General features: G+C 39.4%; 2 protein-coding genes across 3 annotated transcripts in view; both read left to right on the top strand.

Annotated features, from left to right (window-relative positions):
* Window positions 1-760: 760 nt before the first annotated feature.
* Window positions 761-13,856, top strand: LOC117260816 (beta-1,3-galactosyltransferase 2-like). The gene is made up of 5 exons (XM_078169187.1): window positions 761-1,058; window positions 3,904-4,127; window positions 7,291-7,459; window positions 7,943-8,230; window positions 10,302-13,856. The coding sequence occupies exons 2-5, from the start codon at window positions 4,102-4,104 to the stop codon at window positions 10,905-10,907; spliced, it is 1,089 nt and encodes a 362-aa protein (XP_078025313.1). The 5' UTR covers window positions 761-1,058; window positions 3,904-4,101; the 3' UTR covers window positions 10,908-13,856.
* A 9,556-nt stretch (window positions 13,857-23,412) lies between these two features.
* LOC117260888 (mitogen-activated protein kinase kinase kinase kinase 4) overlaps window positions 23,413-25,968 on the top strand; it is an 86,322-nt gene continuing 83,766 nt past the window's right edge. For both annotated transcript variants that reach the window (XM_033633003.2, XM_033633002.2), the window contains exons 1-2: window positions 23,413-23,568; window positions 24,588-24,653. In XM_033633003.2, the coding sequence (XP_033488894.1) occupies window positions 23,512-23,568; window positions 24,588-24,653 (123 nt within the window). In that variant the 5' untranslated portion in view covers window positions 23,413-23,511. The remainder of the gene's footprint in view (window positions 23,569-24,587; window positions 24,654-25,968) is intronic.

Here is a 25,968-nt window from a genome sequence, read left to right as displayed (position 1 = left end):
TGGCTTTATATTAGCATTCTGTGCATTCATACACAGATATCTGTTTATAGGGAATCACGACTCATATAACGTCTCAAGTTACTCATTGGACTGTTAGAGGAAGTCTTAGGAAGTCTGGATATCAGCTGACTACACTGGAACCCTCGAAATACTGGCTTTTGCCTCAGGAGACATAATCATTAACTGACTGAAAGTGATGGGTTGTGAGATTACACATTAAAAGCCTTTCACCAGTTCAATAGACATAAATCCCTTCCCCTCGCTAGAGTGCTTTTATTTATTGCAAAACATTTGCAAGAAGTGATGACTTTCATTTAACAATGAAAACATTGGTTTGATGACCTCATTTAAGTTGCTGAAATAATGATAGTGAGAAATGTACCCTGTGACTCATACAGGCTCAGGTAGTGTCATGTTTTTAGCCTATTTCATTATGGCCTTTATTTAATCTGCAGTTTTAATCAAGCATTTTGATACCTTGTAAAGGTAAGTTAACATTATGTCTTAAAACACAGAAAATATTTCAGTTAGGCTTCATTAAATGCCACAGTGGCAAAACTGAGTCAACCATTTATGAAACTTAGGACTGCAAACCTTAAAGTCTATAAGAGATAAAGTTAAAGCTGGAGATTCTGGTGAATGGAACAGTGTTGTAATAATGACTCAAAGTTATTTATCGTGTTGAGTCAGTCATGTTGGGTACGTTCCCACTTACTCTAAATCCCATTCTGCAGATTTTTTAGTATGTCATCATTATAAGGCATGTTCAACACCAGCTTTCATAATTGTTTTTTTTTTTTCTTTTTGTGTGTCATCTCATGTATTCTTTCACAGCAGTGTGCTGTCTGTCTACTCGGAAGAACAAGGCCCTGTGCGCTAGTCTTTCTCTCTCCACCACAAACCACAATGCATGTGGACAGCTAGACATCGACAGTACAGCAACATCCTCATTTGTACCTGCTGTCTGTCTGTCTGTCTAGCAGCTCACTGTAGCTGTCTGAACAATCGGAAATAATCCTCTGCCTTTTGAAAATGCTGGAGAGCTCTGTTCCCAAATGGTGAGTTCAGATTTTAATCCGGTTTATTTAAAATGTATTGACTTTACAGGATCATACAGTAAAGTCCAAGGCTCAGTGTGCTTCTTAAATATGAAGACTTTTATGGGAAATCCTGTCTGTCTATTATTAACATGGATCAGTGCGATTGATTACAGTGGAGACTGCACTCCTCTCAAACATCCGAGCTAATGTCTAATTAGCAAATGTACCGTGTGTGACTTTGTGGCTGTAATCTTTAATCGAGTATTAAACAAAAAACGTAAATGTCATTATAGCTATAGCTGATAATAAATAATAATACCAACAAAATCTTTATTAATATATAGATTCATTTGAGGTTTCCATACAGTGCCATCTCTGAATTTCTGAAGTGAAAACCAGAGGGGTTTTGTTTGTTTGTTTGTTTGTGTATTTGTTTGTTTTTTGTTTGTATTTTGGTGATATAACTTTACTATTCATTTACTACATATATTCACTACATTCACGAGTCCGTTTTTTCATGTAATCACTGTTTTAAAAAGTGACAAAATCGAAATGCACTTCCAGACAAAGATAATCGTTTTCTCCTAAGTTATACACAAATATATGTTTTATCAAATGCTTTATCATCACTGACTCAGATAAACACATGATCACAAAGTAATTTCCCTTACATATACTGCATGTTATAACAGCAACTTTTTCACAGTGACCTAATTGTGGACTTTTGCTAGGCTAACCACACAGCTCATCTCATGTGAACCCTCACACAACATGCGGTGATTGAAAAAACTGTCTTTACACGTCCTCGCTAAAACATGCATAGCTTTGAATATCACATGAGAAAGACCACAGCAAATGAATTAAGATATCTGAGCTAAATGTATATATTAATATCTATTATGTTTCTATTGACTGTTGGATTCCACATGCACATATTCCTGCATTATTCTGTGTGAGAGTCATTACAGTTTTAACAGATGTGGAACAGGAATTACTCAGCTGTTTGCACACTGCAGACTATGTAAAACCAACTCTCTTTGTGTTTGCACTTCTGCTGAAAGACTCACTACAAACTCCTCAGAGCATAACCAACACACTAGCAACAGTCATGTGACAGGAATGTCAGGAGCATCTTGTTTTTGTGTCTTTTTTTAAAAAAAAAATTCTTCTTCATTGTGAAACGTTTCTATTGTAAACAAGTGAACAGGTGGTAATGCAGATTTTTCAGTCACTGCTCATGACTTATGGCATTAAGTAGGCCAGTAAAGACAGGGATGTGTGTCGAAATTTTAGAGACCCCCTCCAGTGAAAAGAGAGTTTTCAACCTTGTTAACAAGTCCATGTGGTGCTTTTTATGATCCAAGATTATGAGCAAAATACGCAGTTGAGGCCTTGTCTGAGTATATTGGCCTCAGAGCTGCAGTCCACTAATGACAGTCTCAAAAAACATGGACTCTGACTCCAGAGTCTCAAACGTTACAAACCTAAGGAACCAATCCTGTCTACTTTTGTGGTGAAGCTTTCATATTATCAGCATAATGCTGCAGCAAAACAAGGGGTGTCAGAGGAGAAGGCAGGTGTAGATACATGTTGGTATTTTGCAAGTTTCACTTTCCCTTCAGCTTGTCAGAGCTGATGATCGGGAGCAAGCTTTATCTAACATTATTATTATTTATTTATTTTTTTGTCGTTTTTGTTAATAATCTGCCTTTTGTGCCAGAGAAACAAAGAAATCGTCATTATAAAGAAATTACTGAATTGTTTTAAAGTTATTAATCCCTTCATTACTACCTTTGAATATACACAAACATAATCATGCAAATTAATGAAAAACATATTTTTAAATAACTGCCCCAGAAGCCTTTTTACTTTTATAATACATCATCATTCCCTCTTTAATATCTTTTTCATATTGCTGTGAACACATCTACACATTTCTCCTTCAAACAACTACATTCAAGTGTCTTGCCAAAAACTACTATATAAAAGGTCACATTTGAACACCTCATTCACACATTATAATTTAATTTACCTTCACCCAATACTCATTTTTACTGAACAGAGCTTGAACGTATCATAATGTAAGGCAAGGCAACCTCAGTCAGATGTTGGTTCTGCTGACAGCTAATTTAACTAGCTCTCATCCTGTGGATGTCAATGTGAGTTTGTTGTTCACAGTGTAGCTTTATCAGGGATGCAATACAGTGCGTCCACTTAGATGTCAATAGTGATTTTACTGCCTCCTCAAAACACATTTTCTAATGTCCCCTGGGCAACAGGACAACATTAGTTTACAGCCATGCTTTTTAAGCCTGTGCAAAATTAATGTGACACAATGCAAAGATATGGACCACTGCAACAGTGATTGTCATCTTATTTGCCAGTAAGCTGATGGCAGTCAACGAATTTTGGCCAAAACCGATATGTGGCCGATTAATTAGTGCACCTCTAATTACTAGCTGTTTAATAACAGTCCAGCCAAAGGCTCATATTATCTAATACCTTTTAGAAGCACATGTTTGTGCGTTTGATGAGGAGAGTCGAAAGTGCGCAGGTTCGCCTTCATTAAATGCCACAGTGGCAAAACTGAGTCAACCATTTATGAAACTTAGGACTGCAAACCTTAAAGTCTATAAGAGATAAAGTTAAAGCTGGAGATTCTGGTGAATGGAACAGTGTTGTAATAATGACTCAAAGTTATTTATCGTGTTGAGTCAGTCATGTTGGGTACGTTCCCACTTACTCTAAATCCCATTCTGCAGATTTTTTAGTATGTCATCATTATAAGGCATGTTCAACACCAGCTTTCATAATTGTTTTTTTTTTTTTCTTTTTGTGTGTCATCTCATGTATTCTTTCACAGCAGTGTGCTGTCTGTCTACTCGGAAGAACAAGGCCCTGTGCGCTAGTCTTTCTCTCTCCACCACAAACCACAATGCATGTGGACAGCTAGACATCGACAGTACAGCAACATCCTCATTTGTACCTGCTGTCTGTCTGTCTGTCTAGCAGCTCACTGTAGCTGTCTGAACAATCGGAAATAATCCTCTGCCTTTTGAAAATGCTGGAGAGCTCTGTTCCCAAATGGTGAGTTCAGATTTTAATCCGGTTTATTTAAAATGTATTGACTTTACAGGATCATACAGTAAAGTCCAAGGCTCAGTGTGCTTCTTAAATATGAAGACTTTTATGGGAAATCCTGTCTGTCTATTATTAACATGGATCAGTGCGATTGATTACAGTGGAGACTGCACTCCTCTCAAACATCCGAGCTAATGTCTAATTAGCAAATGTACCGTGTGTGACTTTGTGGCTGTAATCTTTAATCGAGTATTAAACAAAAAACGTAAATGTCATTATAGCTATAGCTGATAATAAATAATAATACCAACAAAATCTTTATTAATATATAGATTCATTTGAGGTTTCCATACAGTGCCATCTCTGAATTTCTGAAGTGAAAACCAGAGGGGTTTTGTTTGTTTGTTTGTTTGTGTATTTGTTTGTTTTTTGTTTGTATTTTGGTGATATAACTTTACTATTCATTTACTACATATATTCACTACATTCACGGGTCCGTTTTTTCATGTAATCACTGTTTTAAAAAGTGACAAAATCGAAATGCACTTCCAGACAAAGATAATCGTTTTCTCCTAAGTTATACACAAATATATGTTTTATCAAATGCTTTATCATCACTGACTCAGATAAACACATGATCACAAAGTAATTTCCCTTACATATACTGCATGTTATAACAGCAACTTTTTCACAGTGACCTAATTGTGGACTTTTGCTAGGCTAACCACACAGCTCATCTCATGTGAACCCTCACACAACATGCGGTGATTGAAAAAACTGTCTTTACACGTCCTCGCTAAAACATGCATAGCTTTGAATATCACATGAGAAAGACCACAGCAAATGAATTAAGATATCTGAGCTAAATGTATATATTAATATCTATTATGTTTCTATTGACTGTTGGATTCCACATGCACATATTCCTGCATTATTCTGTGTGAGAGTCATTACAGTTTTAACAGATGTGGAACAGGAATTACTCAGCTGTTTGCACACTGCAGACTATGTAAAACCAACTCTCTTTGTGTTTGCACTTCTGCTGAAAGACTCACCACAAACTCCTCAGAGCATAACCAACACACTAGCAACAGTCATGTGACAGGAATGTCAGGAGCATCTTGTTTTTGTGTCTTTTTTTAAAAAAAAAATTCTTCTTCATTGTGAAACGTTTCTATTGTAAACAAGTGAACAGGTGGTAATGCAGATTTTTCAGTCACTGCTCATGACTTATGGCATTAAGTAGGCCAGTAAAGACAGGGATGTGTGTCGAAATTTTAGAGACCCCCTCCAGTGAAAAGAGAGTTTTCAACCTTGTTAACAAGTCCATGTGGTGCTTTTTATGATCCAAGATTATGAGCAAAATACGCAGTTGAGGCCTTGTCTGAGTATATTGGCCTCAGAGCTGCAGTCCACTAATGACAGTCTCAAAAAACATGGACTCTGACTCCAGAGTCTCAAACGTTACAAACCTAAGGAACCAATCCCGTCTACTTTTGTGGTGAAGCTTTCATATTATCAGCATAATGCTGCAGCAAAACAAGGGGTGTCAGAGGAGAAGGCAGGTGTAGATACATGTTGGTATTTTGCAAGTTTCACTTTCCCTTCAGCTTGTCAGAGCTGATGATCGGGAGCAAGCTTTATCTAACATTATTATTATTTATTTATTTTTTTGTCATTTTTGTTAATAATCTGCCTTTTGTGCCAGAGAAACAAAGAAATCGTCATTATAAAGAAATTACTGAATTGTTTTAAAGTTATTAATCCCTTCATTACTACCTTTGAATATACACAAACATAATCATGCAAATTAATGAAAAACATATTTTTAAATAACTGCCCCAGAAGCCTTTTTACTTTTATAATACATCATCATTCCCTCTTTAATATCTTTTTCATATTGCTGTGAACACATCTACACATTTCTCCTTCAAACAACTACATTCAAGTGTCTTGCCAAAAACTACTATATAAAAGGTCACATTTGAACACCTCATTCACACATTATAATTTAATTTACCTTCACCCAATACTCATTTTTACTGAACAGAGCTTGAACGTATCATAATGTAAGGCAAGGCAACCTCAGTCAGATGTTGGTTCTGCTGACAGCTAATTTAACTAGCTCTCATCCTGTGGATGTCAATGTGAGTTTGTTGTTCACAGTGTAGCTTTATCAGGGATGCAATACAGTGCGTCCACTTAGATGTCAATAGTGATTTTACTGCCTCCTCAAAACACATTTTCTAATGTCCCCTGGGCAACAGGACAACATTAGTTTACAGCCATGCTTTTTAAGCCTGTGCAAAATTAATGTGACACAATGCAAAGATATGGACCACTGCAACAGTGATTGTCATCTTATTTGCCAGTAAGCTGATGGCAGTCAACGAATTTTGGCCAAAACCGATATGTGGCCGATTAATTAGTGCACCTCTAATTACTAGCTGTTTAATAACAGTCCAGCCAAAGGCTCATATTATCTAATACCTTTTAGAAGCACATGTTTGTGCGTTTGATGAGGAGAGTCGAAAGTGCACAGGTTCGCCTGAGTCATGGGAGAGCAGCTGGGCAGCTGTAGTAGATTTAGTATGTGCAGATTTATGAATATGCGTTTATATTCATAAATCTGCACATACTAAATCTACTACATACTAGTATCTACATACTAAAACCCTGGATATGATATTTTGATGAATAGAGATAAGTTTCTACAGAAGTGCCAGGGGAGGAACTTTAAAACACAGGTTTGTGTATTTTTACTAAAAAAGTGTTTTGAGTATGATCTCCATCTGGAGCTAAATGCCCAGATGTCCAGTTGTCAATAATTTGGTTTTGGAGCTTCTTGATTCTGTTCATTGATTGCTGTGTATGTCTATTGTCTTTAGTCTACAGAGATGCTTGTGGGGCATGTGGAGTATCACAGGCTATACATCAATAATTACAGTGTGTTGACATACATCGCTCTCTTCTCTACAAATGCTGAAGTGCTGGCAATTAGCCCAGCGCAGCTCGTGTTTGTGGGTTGTTTCTGATGGATGCAGATCTTAATGGAGACTCGTTCCTTTGCTCTGAACAGTTAGACATGAATTACAGCTAATGAGGAACTAATGATGTGCAGTGAAGAGGCATTAAAGATGTCTTCTTTTTTTTTTTCTTGTTTTGGCAGTGAAAAGACTCCACGGACAAGAGCTAGACGATGGCTGTGTGTTATGATACTGTTCCTATTTGGAATTTTCTATATTTTAGAGCCAAGGGTGTCATGGTCCTCGGACTTTTGGACGCCACACTCATGGTCAAGCCAATCTCACAACAATACAACATCTTCAGACAACAGTGTACGTATATTTAGTGTCATCTTGAAACAAAAGCAGCTGGCTAAATGACTAAAGCAAAAGCCCTACACATAATGTTTTTCCCTGTTTATCTGATATGAAATGTCATCTTGACAAGTGATCAGCAGTAACACGTTTTCTTAATGCTGCCATTACAATAAATATGTGTTTAAGTCAAGCAGTACTTCCTTTTCACATCAGAATGTTTTAGATTAAGCTGACATACTATTTCAACTATTTAGATTCAGCCAGTGAAATGAGATTTGTAATTAGCTAATTATGTGTAAATTTTAACACGTTGGTTTTTAGTGTAGTAACCTGCCAATACAGAAGATTTTCTCCTGTGTTAAGTGCAAAGTTGATGGAAAAGACACAGGTGAACATAATTCTGCTCCAGAACGTGTGAATTAGACACTGTTCTGGAATAAACATAGACTGTGTGATTTACTACCTAAACTAGCTTCATTTACTCCTCTGCTTGCACAGATCTCACCAGATTACCCTTCACTGCCTTCACTATCTTCACCACCTTCACCATACTTTGTGGCATACCCTCATCGGTACCGTTTCATATTGAACGAACCCCATCGATGTTGGCTGGAAAACCCATTTTTGGTTCTTATGATCCCAGTTGCGCCCCACAATCGAGAGGCCCGTGATGCAATCCGCAACACGTGGGGCAAAGAAACAGCCGTGCTGGGCCGAGTGGTCAGCCACTACTTCCTCCTGGGACTGTCCAAAGAGGAAGATGGCACTGAAACCCTCAAGGAGCAAGTGAGTTGAGTCATTTCAAGTTAATGAATTGTCGTTCTCTATCGCTTTCAACCCTTTAACCTTTCATCAATCAAAAAAAGAACATAAACAAGAGATAGGAAAAATATTCCAGGAGTTCATTGAGGGTAAATCCAAGCGCATTTCAGATCTTGGTGTTTACATAATGAATAAGCCAATATCAATGAGCTTCAGCAGATGCTTCAGAGAATGTAAAACTCACAACGTAATCAGAGCAGAGAAAAGAAAAAAGGGTAAAAATACCAGGCTATCGCTGCAGCCAAACAAAATGTACTTCAGAGAGCTATTGGGCTATGGGTAAGATTAAGAGCTGGTTAAACTGGTTTCTGTTTGTGTTGTGGCATGAGGACAGTAATGAAGAATTATCATCTCTGCCCATAACATCGCTGCCCTCATACTTCCATGCATCCTTTATGTTTGCATAGACACAGCCAATAGATGCCACTAGAGGGCAGAGTTAACAGTTTTAATGCAACAACAAACGAGGCCTTTAAACTGAGGCAGCATTCTAGATGTCAGTGATCTGTGCTGCCATTATCCAGCCTACATCCAGACATGTGGATGGAGAATTATTTTTACTGCATTACCGGTACGTTCCGTTCTGCCATTATTCAAATTTATGCTTCCACGATCTCTGGTGATGCTGCTCCATTTTGTCTGTATCTTAAAGCTTTCAGAAAACGTGCACAAATATGATTACCTCAGCTGCAACCAAGCAACAGTAAACATCGTAGATCTTGAGGCTAATGTTCGCGACAGTGGCAGATTTTCCTATAGGTGACATAAGCGGCCACAGAGGGCCAACCCACCCCCAGCTGGCACTGAGCATTAGTATGATGTCAGAGAGATGTTGGACTCTCACGTCGCACAGATGTTAAATTTTGGTTAGGATGAAAATCTGATTGAAAATATTATAAATGTCTAACAATGCTAAAATTCCACGTTATGTGGATGTTAACATTATGATGTTACAGTGTAGAGTACATTGGATTTTGGTTACAACACAACTTAAAACCAGCAAAATATCCGTGTCATCTGTCTGTAGTATTCTACATGAAATTGATGCTGGCATTAGACATCCCGAGGTCACAACCGAGACTCAACCAAATGGCCAGCTGGGCCTCCAATCCCCACCCCCACAAGCACAGAAAAAAAAAACAGAAGAAGAAGAAAGTAATCCGAAGTAATCAGAAATAAATCTATGAAATAAATGATGCAACAATCTGATGCTAACAATCCGTCTGCAGTCCTGGCAACGAAGCCCAAGGCACCAAATCTGCTAGATCTGGCAGTGGTTAGCAAGCCAATTACAGCTATTGACAGATATTTAAACTGAACGTTAAAACTGACTTCCCTGAATTATAGACAACCCATGGTGACTGCACCTCTCCAATCATAATCTCATCCAAACTCATTTAGCCTTCAGCTTACATTTGAATGTTTGAGATTAGAAAAAGGAACATCTGTGAAGTTTTTATCTCAGGTGAGTGATGCAACCCGCTTTCAAAGTTGGTTAGAATTTTAAAACTCCTGTAGTCTAAGCTTGGCTTTTGTGCCAGACTCGCAGAGAATTATCACCCAACTGCTGTTTTCTTAAGCTACATGATCCTTGTTTTTTAGTGTCTTTAAGATTTGGTTTTGGTTTTACACCCAGTGACTTTAGTTGAGTCTTGGCACTTTGATCAACCCTGTTTTTAGCAGCAGGAGGCAGCTGTTCTCAGCGAAAAAAATCTGATAGACCCACTGTACCTGCCCATTAGCCACAGACAGACAGACAAAGTCAGCATCTAGATTGTAAACATTAACAAGCCAGATATTTCCATCACGAGTTGGTGGAGACCAGACCTGAAGACCAGAGCTAAAAGGAGAAGGAATACTGACCTCACATTAGCCACGTCACCAGAAACTCAATTTCAAATGAATGCAAATGTTGCTCTGTATCTGCAGGATGTTGAAACAAGCAAGTGGTTGCTCTCTTGGATTCGCTTCCTGAGTGGCCAAGCAATCAGTTCACTACTGCTTTAAACTCAGTCTCCTATCTCCCTCTCTGTAGGTGTTACAGGAAAGCCGGACACACCACGACATTCTCCAGAGTGACTTCTTGGACAGCTACAACAACCTCACCATTAAAACTATGCTCATGTTTGAATGGCTCAGCTCCCATTGCCCCAACACCGCCTACGCCATGAAGGTCGACTCGGACATGTTCCTCAATGTCCACAACCTCGTCAACATGCTTTTGAAAGCCCCCCAACATCTCTACATGACAGGATTGGTGGTGAGGGGTGCTGCTGTTCTTAGAGACCATACTTCAAAGTGGTTTCTCCCGGTTTCTGCCTTCCCTGAGCGCATCTACCCACCGTATGCCCTGGGACTGGGCTATGTGTTCTCAATGGATTTACCCAAGAAGATACTGGAGGCGTCTGCACATGTTAAAGCTGTTTATATTGAAGACGTGTACGTGGGGCTGTGTATGAGGCATTTGGGAATCGCACTGACAGATCCTCCTCGTGGTGCTTTGTTTAGGGCATCAATACCTCACTGGACGAACAGTTGTTACTGGACCTCTGTTATTACAACAATACTCCAGAACTCTAGGCAGCTTTCAGATGTTTGGAGAGTGTATCAGTCTATGAACACTTCTGTCTGTGCCCAGTGACTATTTTGAAGTTACACCCTGTAACTTTATAGCCCCCTTGCACAGTACAGCGGTTATAGCACCGCTCTGTTTACATCATAGTTGCTGCCTTCCCGACTTTTGATACCAAATCAAAAAGAGGCCGTGAGACAGATGTGCATTTTGAAGCTGAGTAGAAAGCATTCATATCTTATCTTGCACAAGTGATTGGAAAGATTATATAGGACATTATTTTTTTATTCTATTTCCAAAGCATCTTTAATGGCATGATGGAAAACAATCATTTGTCCAGACAGATATGATTAGCACATAGTGTGCATGATTAGTTTTCACCGCACAAACTTCACTCACAGGGGTAAGAGGCTGAGCTTACACTGCAGCTGCATAGCAGAGTGTATTGAAAAGCACACAACCACACGCTTAAGATGGTTCATACAGGCTGCTGCAGAACAGCAGTTGCTGTTATTATAAATGTGGGGTAGTCTGAATAACCATGACATAAGTGAAATGTACTGTTAGTAATAGCAGAATATTCACCAGCAAACACATTTTTGTTGTACATGGTGGCACCTTTGGAACATCCTTGCATAGCTGAATATAATGTGAACAAGCATGATGTCATTATTTTAAACAAAAAGTAGTTTCCACACATGTTGGGCAATAAACTATTGTAGGGTTTTAACTTTAAGGGGTAGGGTTTGGACATTGAGGTTTTAACTAAAAACACTTATATGCTGCACACAGAGGATTTTTTGCAAGAATCTGGGGAGGAAGTGAGGTTGTGTTTTATTTAATGAGCGTGTTCTTGGATAATATGCCAAGTATGACGGAATGTTCTGTGTATTTCTCAGTATTTCTCTTTGAAATATTTTGAAGTCATACAATATGGTGAATATATTTAACAGATGTTTACGCAGTGGTCTGTACGCAAAAATATTTTTTGCAAGTAGGCTTCAACAAATGCAACTAAAAATACACTCTGATTCAGGGGTGTAGCACCAAATTCTGGGCCCTACACATAAGCAGTCTCGGGTTTTCTGACATCATTTTGAAGTCCTGTGACAGCTGGGTAGAGACAAATCCTAGTGCAAGGTTGGACTAAACCGTTTTGCACTTTTAAGGGGTGAGAGGGGCCTCAAAGAGCTTCCACTGTTTTGTTGTTGTTGTTGTTGTTTTTGATACAAACTTCATTTTTTGAAATTTTAATTTAGGTATCAAACTAATTATTTAGAAAAAAATGCAAACAAAAACAAACTTTTGATTCCAGGCTTTTTGAAAGCCCCACACCCACAGGGGTAATCAGTCCCATTTTTCTACAACAGTGGGTTTTTAGCTACTGCAGAGGCAATGTCAGTCTGTCGATCGGTCAGCCCACCACTTTGGTCCAAACTAAAATACATCAACTACTGAATGGTTTACCATGAAATTACCAGTTGAAACTTGGCCGGGTGCCCTAGCTTAACCCTCTGTACTTTCACTGGTGGTTTCGGAGGTGGACAGTAGTTCAGAGTCTCTTGCTCGAAAAGTTACAAAACTATCTATTGATAGGTGCCACACAGTGATTTAGCATTGGAAATAGTGGGTATATGGAAATCCTGGCGCTTTTGTAGTGGGTATAACCTGCATATCACATAAACTACACCACTGATCACCTTCAGATAATGTAATAATACAGAAAGCCCTATCTAGAGCCAGTGTTTGGTCTGTCCATTCTAGGCTCCTGTAGAAACATGCCAATGCAACTTGGCAGGCTTTGTGACAGAGAACTCACTCCCCATTTAGATATAAAGGGCTCCTTTAACAGTAATGAAAAACAGTTCTTAATTTCAGGTGAATGTACACAAATGAAGACATAATTATGAATATTATATTTAATTTCTACCAGTAGATCCTCTTCAATCCTTCACACTGGTCCTTTAACTAGAATCATCATCAGGTTAGAAAAGTAAAATACTGTGTATTATGGTGCGATGAAAGGAAAGGGAAAATATAAAAGTTAAATTTGTTAGCTATTAAAGGTAGGATAGTTTTGGGGGGGGGGTTTGTACTGTAAAAACATGGTAACAAAGCTGACCCTGTCCAGCCTTAACTAGACAGTACAGCTGAGTCACAGGGCATTATGTGTGAAGCACGTCTGTTTTCCAATGTTACAAACCTCAGGGAATCTTCTGGAAACCATTCATCTACATTTAGGTTTCAGCTGCAGGGTTAGAGATTAATCTGTCTATGAAATCTCAAATGTTATTAGGTTCACAGCAATCTTTTAAGCCTGTTGCCAATGAAAGTTCTCAAAAAGGGAATCAGTCAACACAACAACAACACTTTGCTACACTCGGATAAATAAGCCGATGAATAATATGAAAATACAATATAGCTGTCGGTTTATGTTGGATTTTGAATTTGACAGTGGATATGTTTATTTATGATGACTTTCCACAATGTAATTATTTAATTTCTGATGCATATTTAAATATATTTTTACTTTGTAATAAATTTCTGGTGAGTTTATTTTATACAATGCTGACTAATCCTATCACCTGTTCATGAAATACATTTTCCTCCTTTTAAAAACAATGTTGACTCATTCAGACTGATTTCTCTCAGCTTCCACATCTTGGTCTTCTACTTTCTCTTTCCCTCTGCTTTATCAGCCATTATCAATAGAAACTGAAGCAGCAGTGTGGCTGACTGATACAACAGTGGGCAGTTTATACTTCTGATTTAAAACTGTGACAAAGATCTGTTCTTCTCAAGAATAGCTCAAAAGGCAGAAATAACATTGAAATGCAGTGTTCCCTTATCAGAACACCAGGAGACAATCAGATATGGTGTCTGAAGAATTCAGAAACAAATTTCATGTTTATGTGCAAATCTCTTCTGATTCGACCTGGTTATAAAAGCAGTAGTTTGTGGGACGGACAGACTAATGCACGTACAGGAAGAAAGAACAACTCGACTCATACATTTGTATCAAAGCCACTTCCTGAAATGACTGACTTCACAGAGGTTTTAAAGCAGCCCTGTCTCACACCTCTGTGTTTTTTTTCTCTCTAAGTAATGTCAGACATCATTTAAATGACATGCAAACATGAGCAACAGCTCTCTCCTGTGGTCAGCAGGCAGATGGAAAAAAAAAAGAACACGAGTGTTGAGTGGTACAAAATGAGAGAATATGAGTGAATCATTTTAAACACTGTCAAATAAAGGGAGAAGTTGTTGATTAAGTTTTAATGACTTCCACTAACAACATCACTTTACATGTAGCAGGGTACACACTGTTTAGTTTTGATCAACAGTTGTGGGATAAAATCTTGCATCAAAGTGTGGATGCTGTTACTGTGGCTACCAAATACTGTCTATATCTTGGATAATTAGATATTACATCCTGTATCACCTTTCTTGACAGTGATGCTAAATATTAATGATGCTAATTAAATGTTACTACATACTAAAATCACCAGCATCTGTGTTCAGGTTCAGGTCATGATCATTCTGCTTCTGCTATGGACAAGTAAATAACTCAATAACTACATCCTGAATAAGTATCCTGCCACATGGTGTGTGAGTGTGTGTGTTTTTTTTTTAATGTCAACACATTCATGTGCCTATAGGAGTTTAAAAACCCCTGTCTGAGGCCCCTTCGTGAGAAAAAGACAGATAAAGAGACACTGAGGGAGACAGACACAGATAAAGAGATGTGCTCAGCCAGCCCGTCATATTCACTTCAGCGTGTCTCTGCAGTGTCTGAATGATGTGTTGTTAACTGTGTGTGTGTGTGTGTGTGTGTGTGTGTGTGTGTGTGTGTGTGTCTGGTTGTGTTCTTTAAATTTTTACACTTACAAAAACCAAATATTCTCCAGTGGATGAAATAACACACAGACAGAAATGTAATCTAATGTGAAGACACGTTTCTGTAGCAGCTAACTTCTTCGACAGGTCCAAGGTTAAACTGTGCTGCTTCTCGGGTGACCTCTGCCTACCCAACCTTTGCCTCCACACACTCACGATGCCTGCAACAAGCTCAACTTGGTTTTCTCCAGAGCCTGTTCTGCTGTTCTACTTCACCCCTTTGACCCACATCTCTGACCACTGGTGGTCTTAGGCTGGGGAAGGGGGGTCACTGCTAAGGTCTGATTTTCGACACTCACACCTGAACCGGCACATCGACGTGCAGTACTGCTCCTACATATATGACCAGTTAGTTCTGCAACCTGACTCATTCCACGCTACAGGATCTGCAGCCTGACCTGAAAATGCAGATCTATGATAACCATGCCCTGTTCAATTAATTACAGTAGACTGCTCATGTTGAGTGACCATTTTAGGATGTTTCATACATGTGAAATTAAGATATTATATTTTAAAAGGGAAATACAATTTCAGCATCTCAGGGCGAATCTCATCGGACATCCGGAGGGAGCTCGGAGTAGAGCCGCTGCTCCTTCGCATCAAAAGGGGTCAGTTGAGGTTGCTCGGGCATCTGATCAGGATGCCTCCTGGGCGCCTCCCGTTGGAGGTGTTCAGAATCAGAATCAGAAATACTCTATTGATCCCCGAGGGGAAATTATTTATGTTACAGGTGCTCCTTGCAAGAGAGGAAAGATACGTGAAAATATAAGAAATTTAAACAATAGTATTAACAAATATATAGTTAAATAAACAGGAATTATTAACAAACATAAACGTAAATAAATATATATATATATATATATATATATATATATATATATATATATACCTATATATATTGTAAACTGAACAAGATTATTTACACAAACAGAATATATACAGTCGGGGTGAATGGGGTTATTGCACAAGTTAAATTAAATTATTGCAGTGTGTGAAAAAGTCTCAGGGCCACTCAGAGGGAGGAGTTGTACAGTTTGATGGCCACAGGCAGGAATGATTTCCTGTGGCGCTCAGTGGTACATCTTGGTGGTATGAGTCTCCCACTGAAAGTACTCTTGTGCCTGACCAGCACATGGTGGAGTGGGTGTGAGACATTGTCCAAGATAGTTCATAGCTTAGACAGCATCCTCCTCTCTGACACCACCATCAGAGAGTCACACTCCGTTCCCACAACGTCACTGGCCTTGCGGATCAGTTTGTTGAGTCTGTTGGCGTCCGCCACCCTCAGCCTGCTGCCCCAGCACACAACAGCATAGAGGATAGCACTGGCCACCACAGACTCATAGAAAATCCTGAGTATAGTCTGGCAGATGTTGAAGGACCTCAGTCGCCTCAGAAAATAGAGACGGCTCTGGCCCTTCCTGTAGAGAGCGTTAGTGTTCTTAACCCAGTCCAGTTTATTGTCAATGTGTACCCCCAGGTACTTATAGTCCTCTACAATGTCCGGGCACATCCTACTGGTAGGAGGCCCCGGGGCAGACCCAGAACACACTGGAGGGATTACATATTACATATTACATCTGGCCTGGGAACACCCTGGGGTCCCCCAGGAGGAGCTGGAAAGTGTTGCTGGGGAGAGGGATGTCTGGGGTGCTTTGCTCGGCCTGCTGCCCTCGCGACCCGGCCCTGGATAAGTGGATGAAAATGGATGGATGGAAATACAATTTAAATAAATTAAGAGAATAAGCAAAAAATATTAATTGAGCAGCACATCTTCACAGTGAATGTCCCTGTTAGTAACTCACTTGACTGAAGCGGCTCTCATAATTCAGGTGGCGCAGAAGACAGAAGCGACACACAAAGGCAGCAGTCAGAGATTAAAACATCAAAACATGACATCAAATTCATTTTCATTTTATTTCAATATATTTATTATCTAGGGTGGAGCTGTCAGTCGAGCAATCGCCGTTGAACTTGTGTAAATTTAAGCCTTAGTAAAACATAATAGGTAAATTATAAAAAAAATTACTCCCCATACAGTGGTCAGGAATGTTGCAATTAGCTACAGAGATGAAAACTGTTTCTGTACCAGGCTGTAAACATGTTTATTTCTGCTGTAAACTGGGCATTTTAACATGGTTGTCTATGGGGGTTGACTGACTGTTGGAGCCAGCCTCAAATGACTATTCAATAAACTGCAGTTTTTGGCACTTCTGGGTTGGCTTCCCCTCGGAGGTTGCCGCTTGGTACATGAATTCACCTGACCTGATGCAGGACTCTACACTTTGTCTTTTAAGGTGGCCTTAAAATTTATAGATTGATAACTGTGTGATTGCTGGTGCCCCACTGCATGCAGCTGGTGCCCTTTTTGTTTTTATGCCTCTACCCCTCAGACAGCCTGAGCCCACTACTGTCTCTGACCATTTGTGTCTTTTACAACCACTCTCTTTACAAATCACCTCCCAGACAGTTGGGTCTGAGTGTCTGGTCGAGGAGGACAGAGCTCCCAGATTTGACAATTTTTTGTAGGGATGGGCCTTTTGATCTGAAAATAAACTCCAGTTAGCCACACAAATGCTAACTGCAGCTCAGTGATTTCATCCACAATAAAATGGGTACTTCTGTGATTGATTGCAAACCCAGCAAGAGTCAAACAGCCCAGTATGCTGGATTTAAGGTGTGAAGCCAGGCCATTTTGGTTACCTGGTGTCAGAGACTTTTTCCATCTGATCTCCACTTTCCACTGACACCTCAGCTACTACTTTAAATCATGACTTTTCAAAATACTTATTGACAAGTGTGGTGTGGAGTTGCTGATTTCAGTATAGGCATCTGTTTTGAGGTGACAAATTAAAGGAAAATGCTGATAAAAACTGTCTTCCTGGATAACAGTGCACCACCATGGGTCACTGAGTGGTTTGAATCATGCAGTTCAGATCTGAACTCAGCTGAACCTTTTTAAAAACTCTTAGAACAGGGTGTAAAGACAGGTCTCTCCTCCACCACCCTCTGAACACCTAATGAGCTGTAATATGTGTTGGAAGAATGCTGTTCTTCTCCCCAGAGTTCTCCTTGGAGAATCTGGTGCACTGAAGCTGTTCTGTGGGCTTGTGGTGTTCCAACAACCTTATTACATTACGACACTTTATGCTGCTTTTTCTTTTCATTTGCCTTCCATGTCACGTAAATATAATTAGCTGCTGACGAGCTAGCAATTTTTCTAACCTGCATAAATGCTCTCTTTCAACAACACTTTACTTCACATTCACACTTGGAGGCCATCCAGCACACAGTTTTATTTGTTGGCTACTGAGCAGCCTCAACGGAGCAATTGGGGGTTGAAAGCATTAACTGCACACTTCAGCTGTTATATTATGTTATGTTAAGTAATGTAAAGTAAAGTAATTCTTTTCATTGGCCAGCTGGTCTCAAGCCTGTTTTAAACACCATAAAAATATAAGGGTGTCTTCAATGATCCCCTCAAGTCTGAATGTTTTGCACTGTGGTCTCTTACTGTAGCTGCACTGAAGTGGCTTTAAATATAAGTTTTCCTTATTTGAACTGTTTTTTCCTTGTCCAATCAGATGTAGATACAAAATAAGTCTTGTTGACAACTAACTCTCAGGTGATCTGACACTGTTGTATTCAAAGTCTGGGGAACCTGCTTTTACTTTTTATGTTCCCAGTCTCAGGATCAGCCTTCCAGAGGATCTTAGATCAGTTAGATGAGTCTCTTGGCGAAGCTTTGTTTTTATTTTTAAGTCACTTTTCTTGTTGTTGTTGTTGTTGTCTTGTCTCCTATTAACCAAACAGTTGAATAGTTTGTGACTTCTTTATGTGTTCTCATTATGAAATGGTCCTCTTAAAGGTCCAGTGTTTAGGATTTAGTAGCATCCACCCACAGCAGCAGTGAAGGAGAACTGATGCAAAAAATGCAAACATCCCTAGAGCCATTCTTTGGTTTGTCTGTTCTGGGCTACTGTAGGAACAGCATGGCAGACTCCGTGGAAGAGGACCCGCTCTGTACGGAGATATAAACAACTCATTCTAAGGTAACAAAAACACAACAATTGTTAGTTTCAGATGATTATGAATATTATGTTCTGTTTCTGCCAAGAGATGCCCCTAAATCCTACACACTGCATCCGATTGTATCCGAATCACAGCAGGGTGAATACACATTACCATTGGAGATAAAAATCATTTGACCTTGCCAGAATAAACTCTTAAAATCTAGTAGATGGAAGCAAAGTTCAATAGTGATAAATCAGAGCCAGCTGTAGAGATAAGACTGACTCCCTATCACAATACTCTTACTACTCTTACTCCAAATGTGAACTGAATGCATCAACGAATTTCATTAGAGATATTCATTTAAATTGGACTCAAGTAAAAACAGTGAAATGTGAACATATATATATATATTTTTTTTTTTCGTAAAAACTGTATGCAGCTTCAGCTAGGTATAAATATATGCAGACATATGTTTATCATTGTTTATATATGTGTCCGTGGTTGTGCTTGCAGATCTTCTAGTTACATTTTTTCTTTGTATATGAGCTATTGTATAGGTTAGAATAGAGAACAGAGTTACGTAAGTTAGTCTTGTCCTGCATTATAAGAAATCCCCTTCTTTTTGATTCTGAAGAACTGACATAGACACCTGACGCTCTTATCACTGCTGCATATATGTTTATTCCTGCATCTATTTGTGTGTGTATGTGCATGCATGAATGCGAGTGCCCTCAGGAAATGGTTTAGATAAGTGGAATGTCAGCTTCTTCAGAATACTTTATATCTCTGCAAATACACACACACACACAAACACACACACGAAAACAAAGAAATGATGGTGAAATGGAGACAGACAGACAAACGGCCTCTATCACTCTGGAATTTTCTTATTCAATTGTTTCTCAGAATGTTGTCTTGTTTAGGTTGGATACAAATCCAGAAGTGTGTGTGTGTGTGTGTGTGTGTGTGTGTGTGTGTGTAGGCAGCTGACCCTGGCGTGAACAGGGCCACTGTGTGAGACCACAGAGAGACCATTCTTCACTGAGACACAAACACACTCTCACACACACGTATACACACTACACACTCACAGCTATCCTCACTCCCCCCTCGCTCGCTCTTAATTCGTCACATTCACTTACTCACACAAACACACATACAGAGGGTGCAAGAGAGTCACTTGCCATCGCTTCTCATTCTCCTACATTCACACGAACACACACACACACACACGCACACACTCAACTCTAGCATAGCCTTGCTCTTTCTGTTTCTCCCTGACACACACGCTCACACGCACGCTCACACACACTGACTATGTCCCACCACATAATGACCCTTATTTCACCAAGCTGACTGTGACTCACTGGTTCGGTCAGGAGACTGGAATGCCAAGCTTTTATCTCTTCAATATATTTTACACTTTCAAAAAATACGTACATAGGTATACTACAAAAACTACTGCAGTGAAAAAAACGTTCAAACTAAACTTTTAATTTGAAGTCAGGTATTTTAGTTGTGTTACAAGGGTAATATATACTAAAATATTGTCACATAACCACGTTTGTCCATCTTTAATATCTGCTAGGCTCCTTCCTGCAAGCACGTAATTTGTAATGTGAGTAATGTGTGTGAGAAGGTGTTGCCATGTGAGGTAAAATATGACAATTATTTTTCTAATGACATATTTTTACTTTTAAATCTTAAAGTTCTAGGTGGTGTTCTACAATCAACTGTGGACATTCATATGTTACTGAACAGTCTACATCACCTCAGCTGAATTTCATTAAGAAAGAAAATTGTGTATTGCTAATATTGACTAATGTTTTCTTACATTGAATATCATCTATGTGGTGCTTTCTGACAAATTTTGACAGCAGCAAAGGGGGGCACATCACTTGAGGCTGGTATAACATGACTGTGTGATTGGATTATTTCTAGGGTTTTGTAGTACTATCCCCATTAAATGTGCTGATAGTCTTAAAGCAGCAAGAAGATTTAAAGCCTGGAGTTTGGCATTTTGGCTGTCGCTATCTTAGTTTTTAGAGCCCGAAGTGACCATACTTGAAGGAGAGGGTGGAGCTGGGAAAGAATGAGGGATTAATCTGACTCATAGACTGCAGTGACACCTCACAGACAGCCTATCACACAACTCTGAGTCTGTTTTGAAGTCAGCCTCAAGTGGTCATTGGTGCTTGTGTCCAGATAGCATCTGGGAGCCAATTGAACCCAATGTGGAGAGGGCGTATGCAGCCACATGCAGCTGCCATAAAAAAAAAAAAAAAAAAAAAAAAAAAAGCCACACCATGCGTCTTTTTTCAGGATGCTCCCACTTTTTGTGCAGCCTTTTCAGAAAGGCGCTGGTGATGTCATTGCTTATTGTTGACTCTGTGTTCAACCCTCTGTTAATGTAGCATTACATTGGCTACCTAGCTAACGTAAGTGTAAAGATATTGTTGTCATAGTAACAAAACCACATAAAGCATGTCACTTAAAATAGCGCTGGGATGAAGCGCTCCGCAGTGCCCTACCACAGCTTTACTGTTGAAGAAAAACATTATGTGGACACATGCTTTTAGAGGAAATGCAGATTTTGGCACTTCCGTGTTGGCTTTATTTTTCAGCCCTGGAGGCTGCAGCTTGAGCACGCTGTGTTAACCGCCATGTTTTACAGTAACCTAGAATGGACAGACAACACACTGACTCTGGAGAGAGGCTTTTTTGTTTTAACATTACCTAAAGGCCACCATAGGCTCTCCTATAGGCTTTGAAAAGGGTGAGGGGAAGGGTATTTAACTGCTTGCAATCTGCAACCTCACCAGCAGATGCCACTAAATCCCACACACTGCTCCTTTAAGTTACACAACACAAGACAGCTAAAAATGATCTTAGTGAGCTAACACAAGCAACTGCAAAATCCCTCTCTTAAGACCAAACTGTAACAGCATGTAGGTTTTTGTTGCCCATGATAACACAGTATGAAGTAATTAGTTATGGATAAAAAATGTGCAAGTCATGAAGGTTGTGGTCACTTATGTGTAATTGGCAGGGTAATCAGCTTATTTAGCTAATGGTACCAGAGCACAGTGGTGATGAGCATTGTGTGATGAGCAATGTTTCTAGAAGCTGTCATGCAGAAACAAAGCTGTTAGTGACATGCGTTGGGCTAACTAGCCAGCACATGAGTTTGGTCAAATATGTAGGGGTGTGGCTACTTACTGGAGAATCTATGTTGAGTTTGGAAAAGCATCTTTAATCTGTCAATCCCTGCTAGCAAGCCCCACTTCCACCTGCACAAAGTTTGGAAAGCCTGGCATAAACTAAGCTCACATGTTGGCCTCCACACTGCCAAGCCTGAAGACATCACACACTGTTACACTGCAGGGCACTTCACTTTCTTGCCACATTCACTGCTTTCTGTGCTGTCCTAGCAAAAAAAAAAACAAAACAAAACAAAAAAACACTGTCAATCATTTATTTTTATTGTGGTGACAATGAGAGTGTGTCTCTTTGTGGTTGTTTTTCCTGTTTCTGTAGTTGGGTCTCTTTGCAGTTTCTTTGCATCTCCTTGTGGTCATTTTGACTCTCTTACTGCTAGGTATGTTTGGCGAGTGAAGCCCAGGGGGCCACTGATGCTTTGGGCCCTTGGGTCTGCGTCCTGTTGGCAATCCATCTACAGTATAGGCCTACCATCTATCAATTCAGTAATCCATCCATGCATTACACAGACACTGCAGCAGCAATGAGTCAAGCACCTGCAAAATGCCCAGAGAAGGATGTGGGTAAACTAAGGAGAATTATGTAAGGGCAGTGTGTTCACTGTAGTCAGTGTAAGAGTGTATACTGATGTGTGCACATTTTTTTTTTTTCAGAAAAGTTTAGTAATAATTTATCAGATATTCACTTTCCTTTGTTGTTAATTTACTTATAACTTATTTTCAAACTACATTTACAGGGGGTAGTGACGACAAACACCGTGAGAGCACCGTGAAGACTGACGCCACAAAAACACACACTCGCGCGCACGAACACGGAGATACACGTGGAGAGACTGTGTTATGTTACTACATTTGTTTAATTATTTTCAATGAGCTGCATATGGACAGTATAACCAGGGGGTTAGAGAAACAAAACTTCCTCCTTGTCGTTTTCTGGGGTTTGCTGGATGTCAAGTTATGTGAGTGACTTCGAGAGAAAAAAAATCACTTCCCAGGAGCAAAACTCTCAATGTCAAGTGAAACAACGTACATACGACCAGACGGTTTCTAATTCCACAATTAAACATACATTTTGTAAGTGTATTATTTATGCCTTAGACAGAATAAAAACAAACAAATAAATAAACAACCTAAGAAAAACCCTTACCTAACGGAAAGGAAATAAAACTTTCAAAAGCATAGCAACTTCAAAACACGCATAGTGAATTTAGATATTTTTAGATACATTTAGACAGTCAAACCTGCCGTCGTATGTTGTGTTAATCACTGTTAGTTTTTTGACAATTCCTGTGTAATCTGGTCTCTTCAGTGAAATAGAAATACAACCACAAATCTGTAAGATTTTACAGGTCCGGTTGCAAAGGCCATTATTTTGAAAAGGTAAATCCGGAAGTGGCGTGTTTGACGCTATCTAGCTTGACGCTGCTAGCCAAACTTCAGAATGAACCCGACAAGAGACAAACCCGTTAGTTTGTAGAGGAGAAACTGTAACCGTCCATGTCTTGTCCACAAATATCAACCCGCTGACACAGTTACTGACAGCAATGTCGAGAGAAAACACCACTCGAAGTTTGGACAGCATAGACCTCGCTGCTCTGAGAGTAAGTAGAAAAGTGTTGTCTTGCTTTTAATAAAATGTTTGGGTAAACATTGGAGGATGTGGTGGGTGTTGCTCCAAACTTAACGGTTACGGTAGTTTCAAGTAACAACCAAACTTGAGCAGTTTGTTTTCTACCGTCGAACCGTCGGCTCTCGCTTTATGTACTTTTTTAACAAACATTTACCGTTTTCTGACTCGGTGTGTCTTGTGTAGAGAGCCTTATACCATTAACATTATGCTTTCTGTCTGTACTGTGCTCTGTTTGGTGTTACTTTACAAGCTACAGTGTTTACACTCAGGCTTCTCCTTTGGCTGCCCAGCTGAAAAGTTGACATGCAACAAGTGAAAGTCCATGTATTTATTGACAGAAAACCTAGAAACATACATTCTAGTTAGTGGCACATTCTTGTTTTAACTATATTCCCATGATTCTCATACTTAATAGCTAAATTATAAGTTTATACTAGTTGGTGGAAATGTCTTTGTCTGCTCTTGTTGGTCATTAATACAATAGTTCTGTAACACTCTTATAATGTCAGTATCTTTGAAGGAAATGACAGTGTGCCTATATGACTCAGGTGTGTTTGCTGTCATGTAAAGTGATTTAAGTTGGTAGAATCTTTAAGTAATAATACAGTCAGTAAAGCCGGGACCTGTAAATTGACATTTTCAGTTATTTCAAGCTGTACTTTAATTCCTTGCTGCTCACAATGTTATCCACATTTGCAGTCCTACTTCCTCAGTCTCCATCCTAGCATAACACTGCATTGTTCCTCTCCATGTGCCTGTGGTACTGAGTATATGACGCTATTTGTCACAGTTTTGTTTGGCATGAACCTGTTGCATTATGACTTTGCTGGAATGGACTGTTTTTATACTGTTATACACTGCTCTGTTTACTTGTAGTGCTGTCCGCTAAGCCGTGTTCTCTGTATTTGACTCGACTTATCTACTATGATGCTTAGCATTACTCCAATTGACTTTTGTCATTATCTTGACCATGTTATTGTTTTTTTCCAGGATCCAGCAGGTATCTTTGAGTTGGTGGAGGTGGTTGGCAATGGAACCTATGGTCAGGTGTACAAGGTGAGTGTTCCCACCATGATGCTTTTCTCCTGCATGCATGGAAGAATATAAACTCTGCTGCAAACTGTGATACTTACAGAAATATTTGTGCATTGTCAGGTTTTAATTTAAACATTATCTACATGGCACAAAGTCAAAAATTGCTTGACATCAAAACGTCTCAAAAGCGACACACAGTAAGCCTGCAGCAGTCTTGACACATGCACACACACAGCATATTACACTATCTAACACGTCATTTCTGGTAAAACGTACTTAAGCTACTTCCAGTTAGTTAAAAGGAAAAAGAAGAAATTCTCAGCTGATTGAAATATCCTGTAGCTGTTACACACACACACACACACACACACACACACACACACACACACACACCAGCATCGACAGCATCTGCAGCATCTTTTAAAGGCCCAGGGTGGGGCTCACTTCCTTATCGCAGTATCTGTTGGTGTTTGTGTGTAGGAGTGGTTTGTGGTTACAGGAGGTGTTTAGTTTTATTTGGGTCTGTGCAGATGGTTGTGCCCTTAGTGCAAATGATGTCTGCGTGCATCTGCAATACCACAAACTGCGTGTTACTATACCTGTATGGAACATTTTCAGTTCTGAGCATCAAAAAACAAGATCCGAGCTGAGCCAATGATGAGAGCTCAGATCCTTTGAGAGTGCTCAGTTTCAGATTTGTGTTACAATTTGTGTCAGGTCAGAGGTGAGAGTTGTTTGTAGTATAATCAGAGAGTTAAAACATCATAACTGTGGGACTGCCTTAGCAAGATACACCCCCCTACCTGCCATATGGCAAAGAGAAGAAAAATAAGCATACTTAAAACAGAGGATGATGTCAAATTGCTGTCATAAAAATTAGTTATTAGTTATTAGAGGAATAAAGTTGTATAAGGGGGATTGTTACTTTCTCTGCAGCACAAGACACAAAGATGCAAATTCAGGCCAGACCCAGGTCACATAAGGCATGCATTGCTTTGTAGATAATCACTATGGCATTAATGTCAATAATAACTACTACAGTGAGATGGCTGAGTAAACGGCTTTAGAAAAAGTAGCTTTAACGTAGTCTCCCAAAAATGTGTTATATAGCTTAAAAGGTTAGAGTATGAATTAGAGTAGAGGTTAAAAGTTTAGGGTTTAAAGAATGAATGAGGTCCATGGATGGTTCTTACAAGTGTGTGTGTGTGAATGTGTATGAGACAGAAGGTGGGTGTGTGCCTTGATTGCCACTTGATTTCCTGAAAGAGGAAATGTTGCAAGAGATGCACAGGACAGTGAGGCCTGTGTCGGCTTTTACACAGGGTGCTTTTAGACA

Source organism: Epinephelus lanceolatus, chromosome 7 (genome assembly GCF_041903045.1).
Source record: "Epinephelus lanceolatus isolate andai-2023 chromosome 7, ASM4190304v1, whole genome shotgun sequence".
Lineage (NCBI taxonomy): Eukaryota > Metazoa > Chordata > Actinopteri > Perciformes > Serranidae > Epinephelus > Epinephelus lanceolatus.
Note: the sequence above shows the minus strand (reverse complement) of the source record. Positions and strands in the feature narration are given on the sequence as shown.

Coding starts and splice junctions, on each gene's coding strand:
- LOC117260816 (XM_078169187.1), top strand. CDS start 4,102: ATGCTGGAGAGCTCTGTTCCCAAATG. Junction 4,128..7,290: donor GAGAGCTCTGTTCCCAAATG/GTGAGTTCAGAT, acceptor TTGTTTTGGCAG/TGAAAAGACTCCACGGACAA. Junction 7,460..7,942: donor CAACATCTTCAGACAACAGT/GTACGTATATTT, acceptor CTGCTTGCACAG/ATCTCACCAGATTACCCTTC.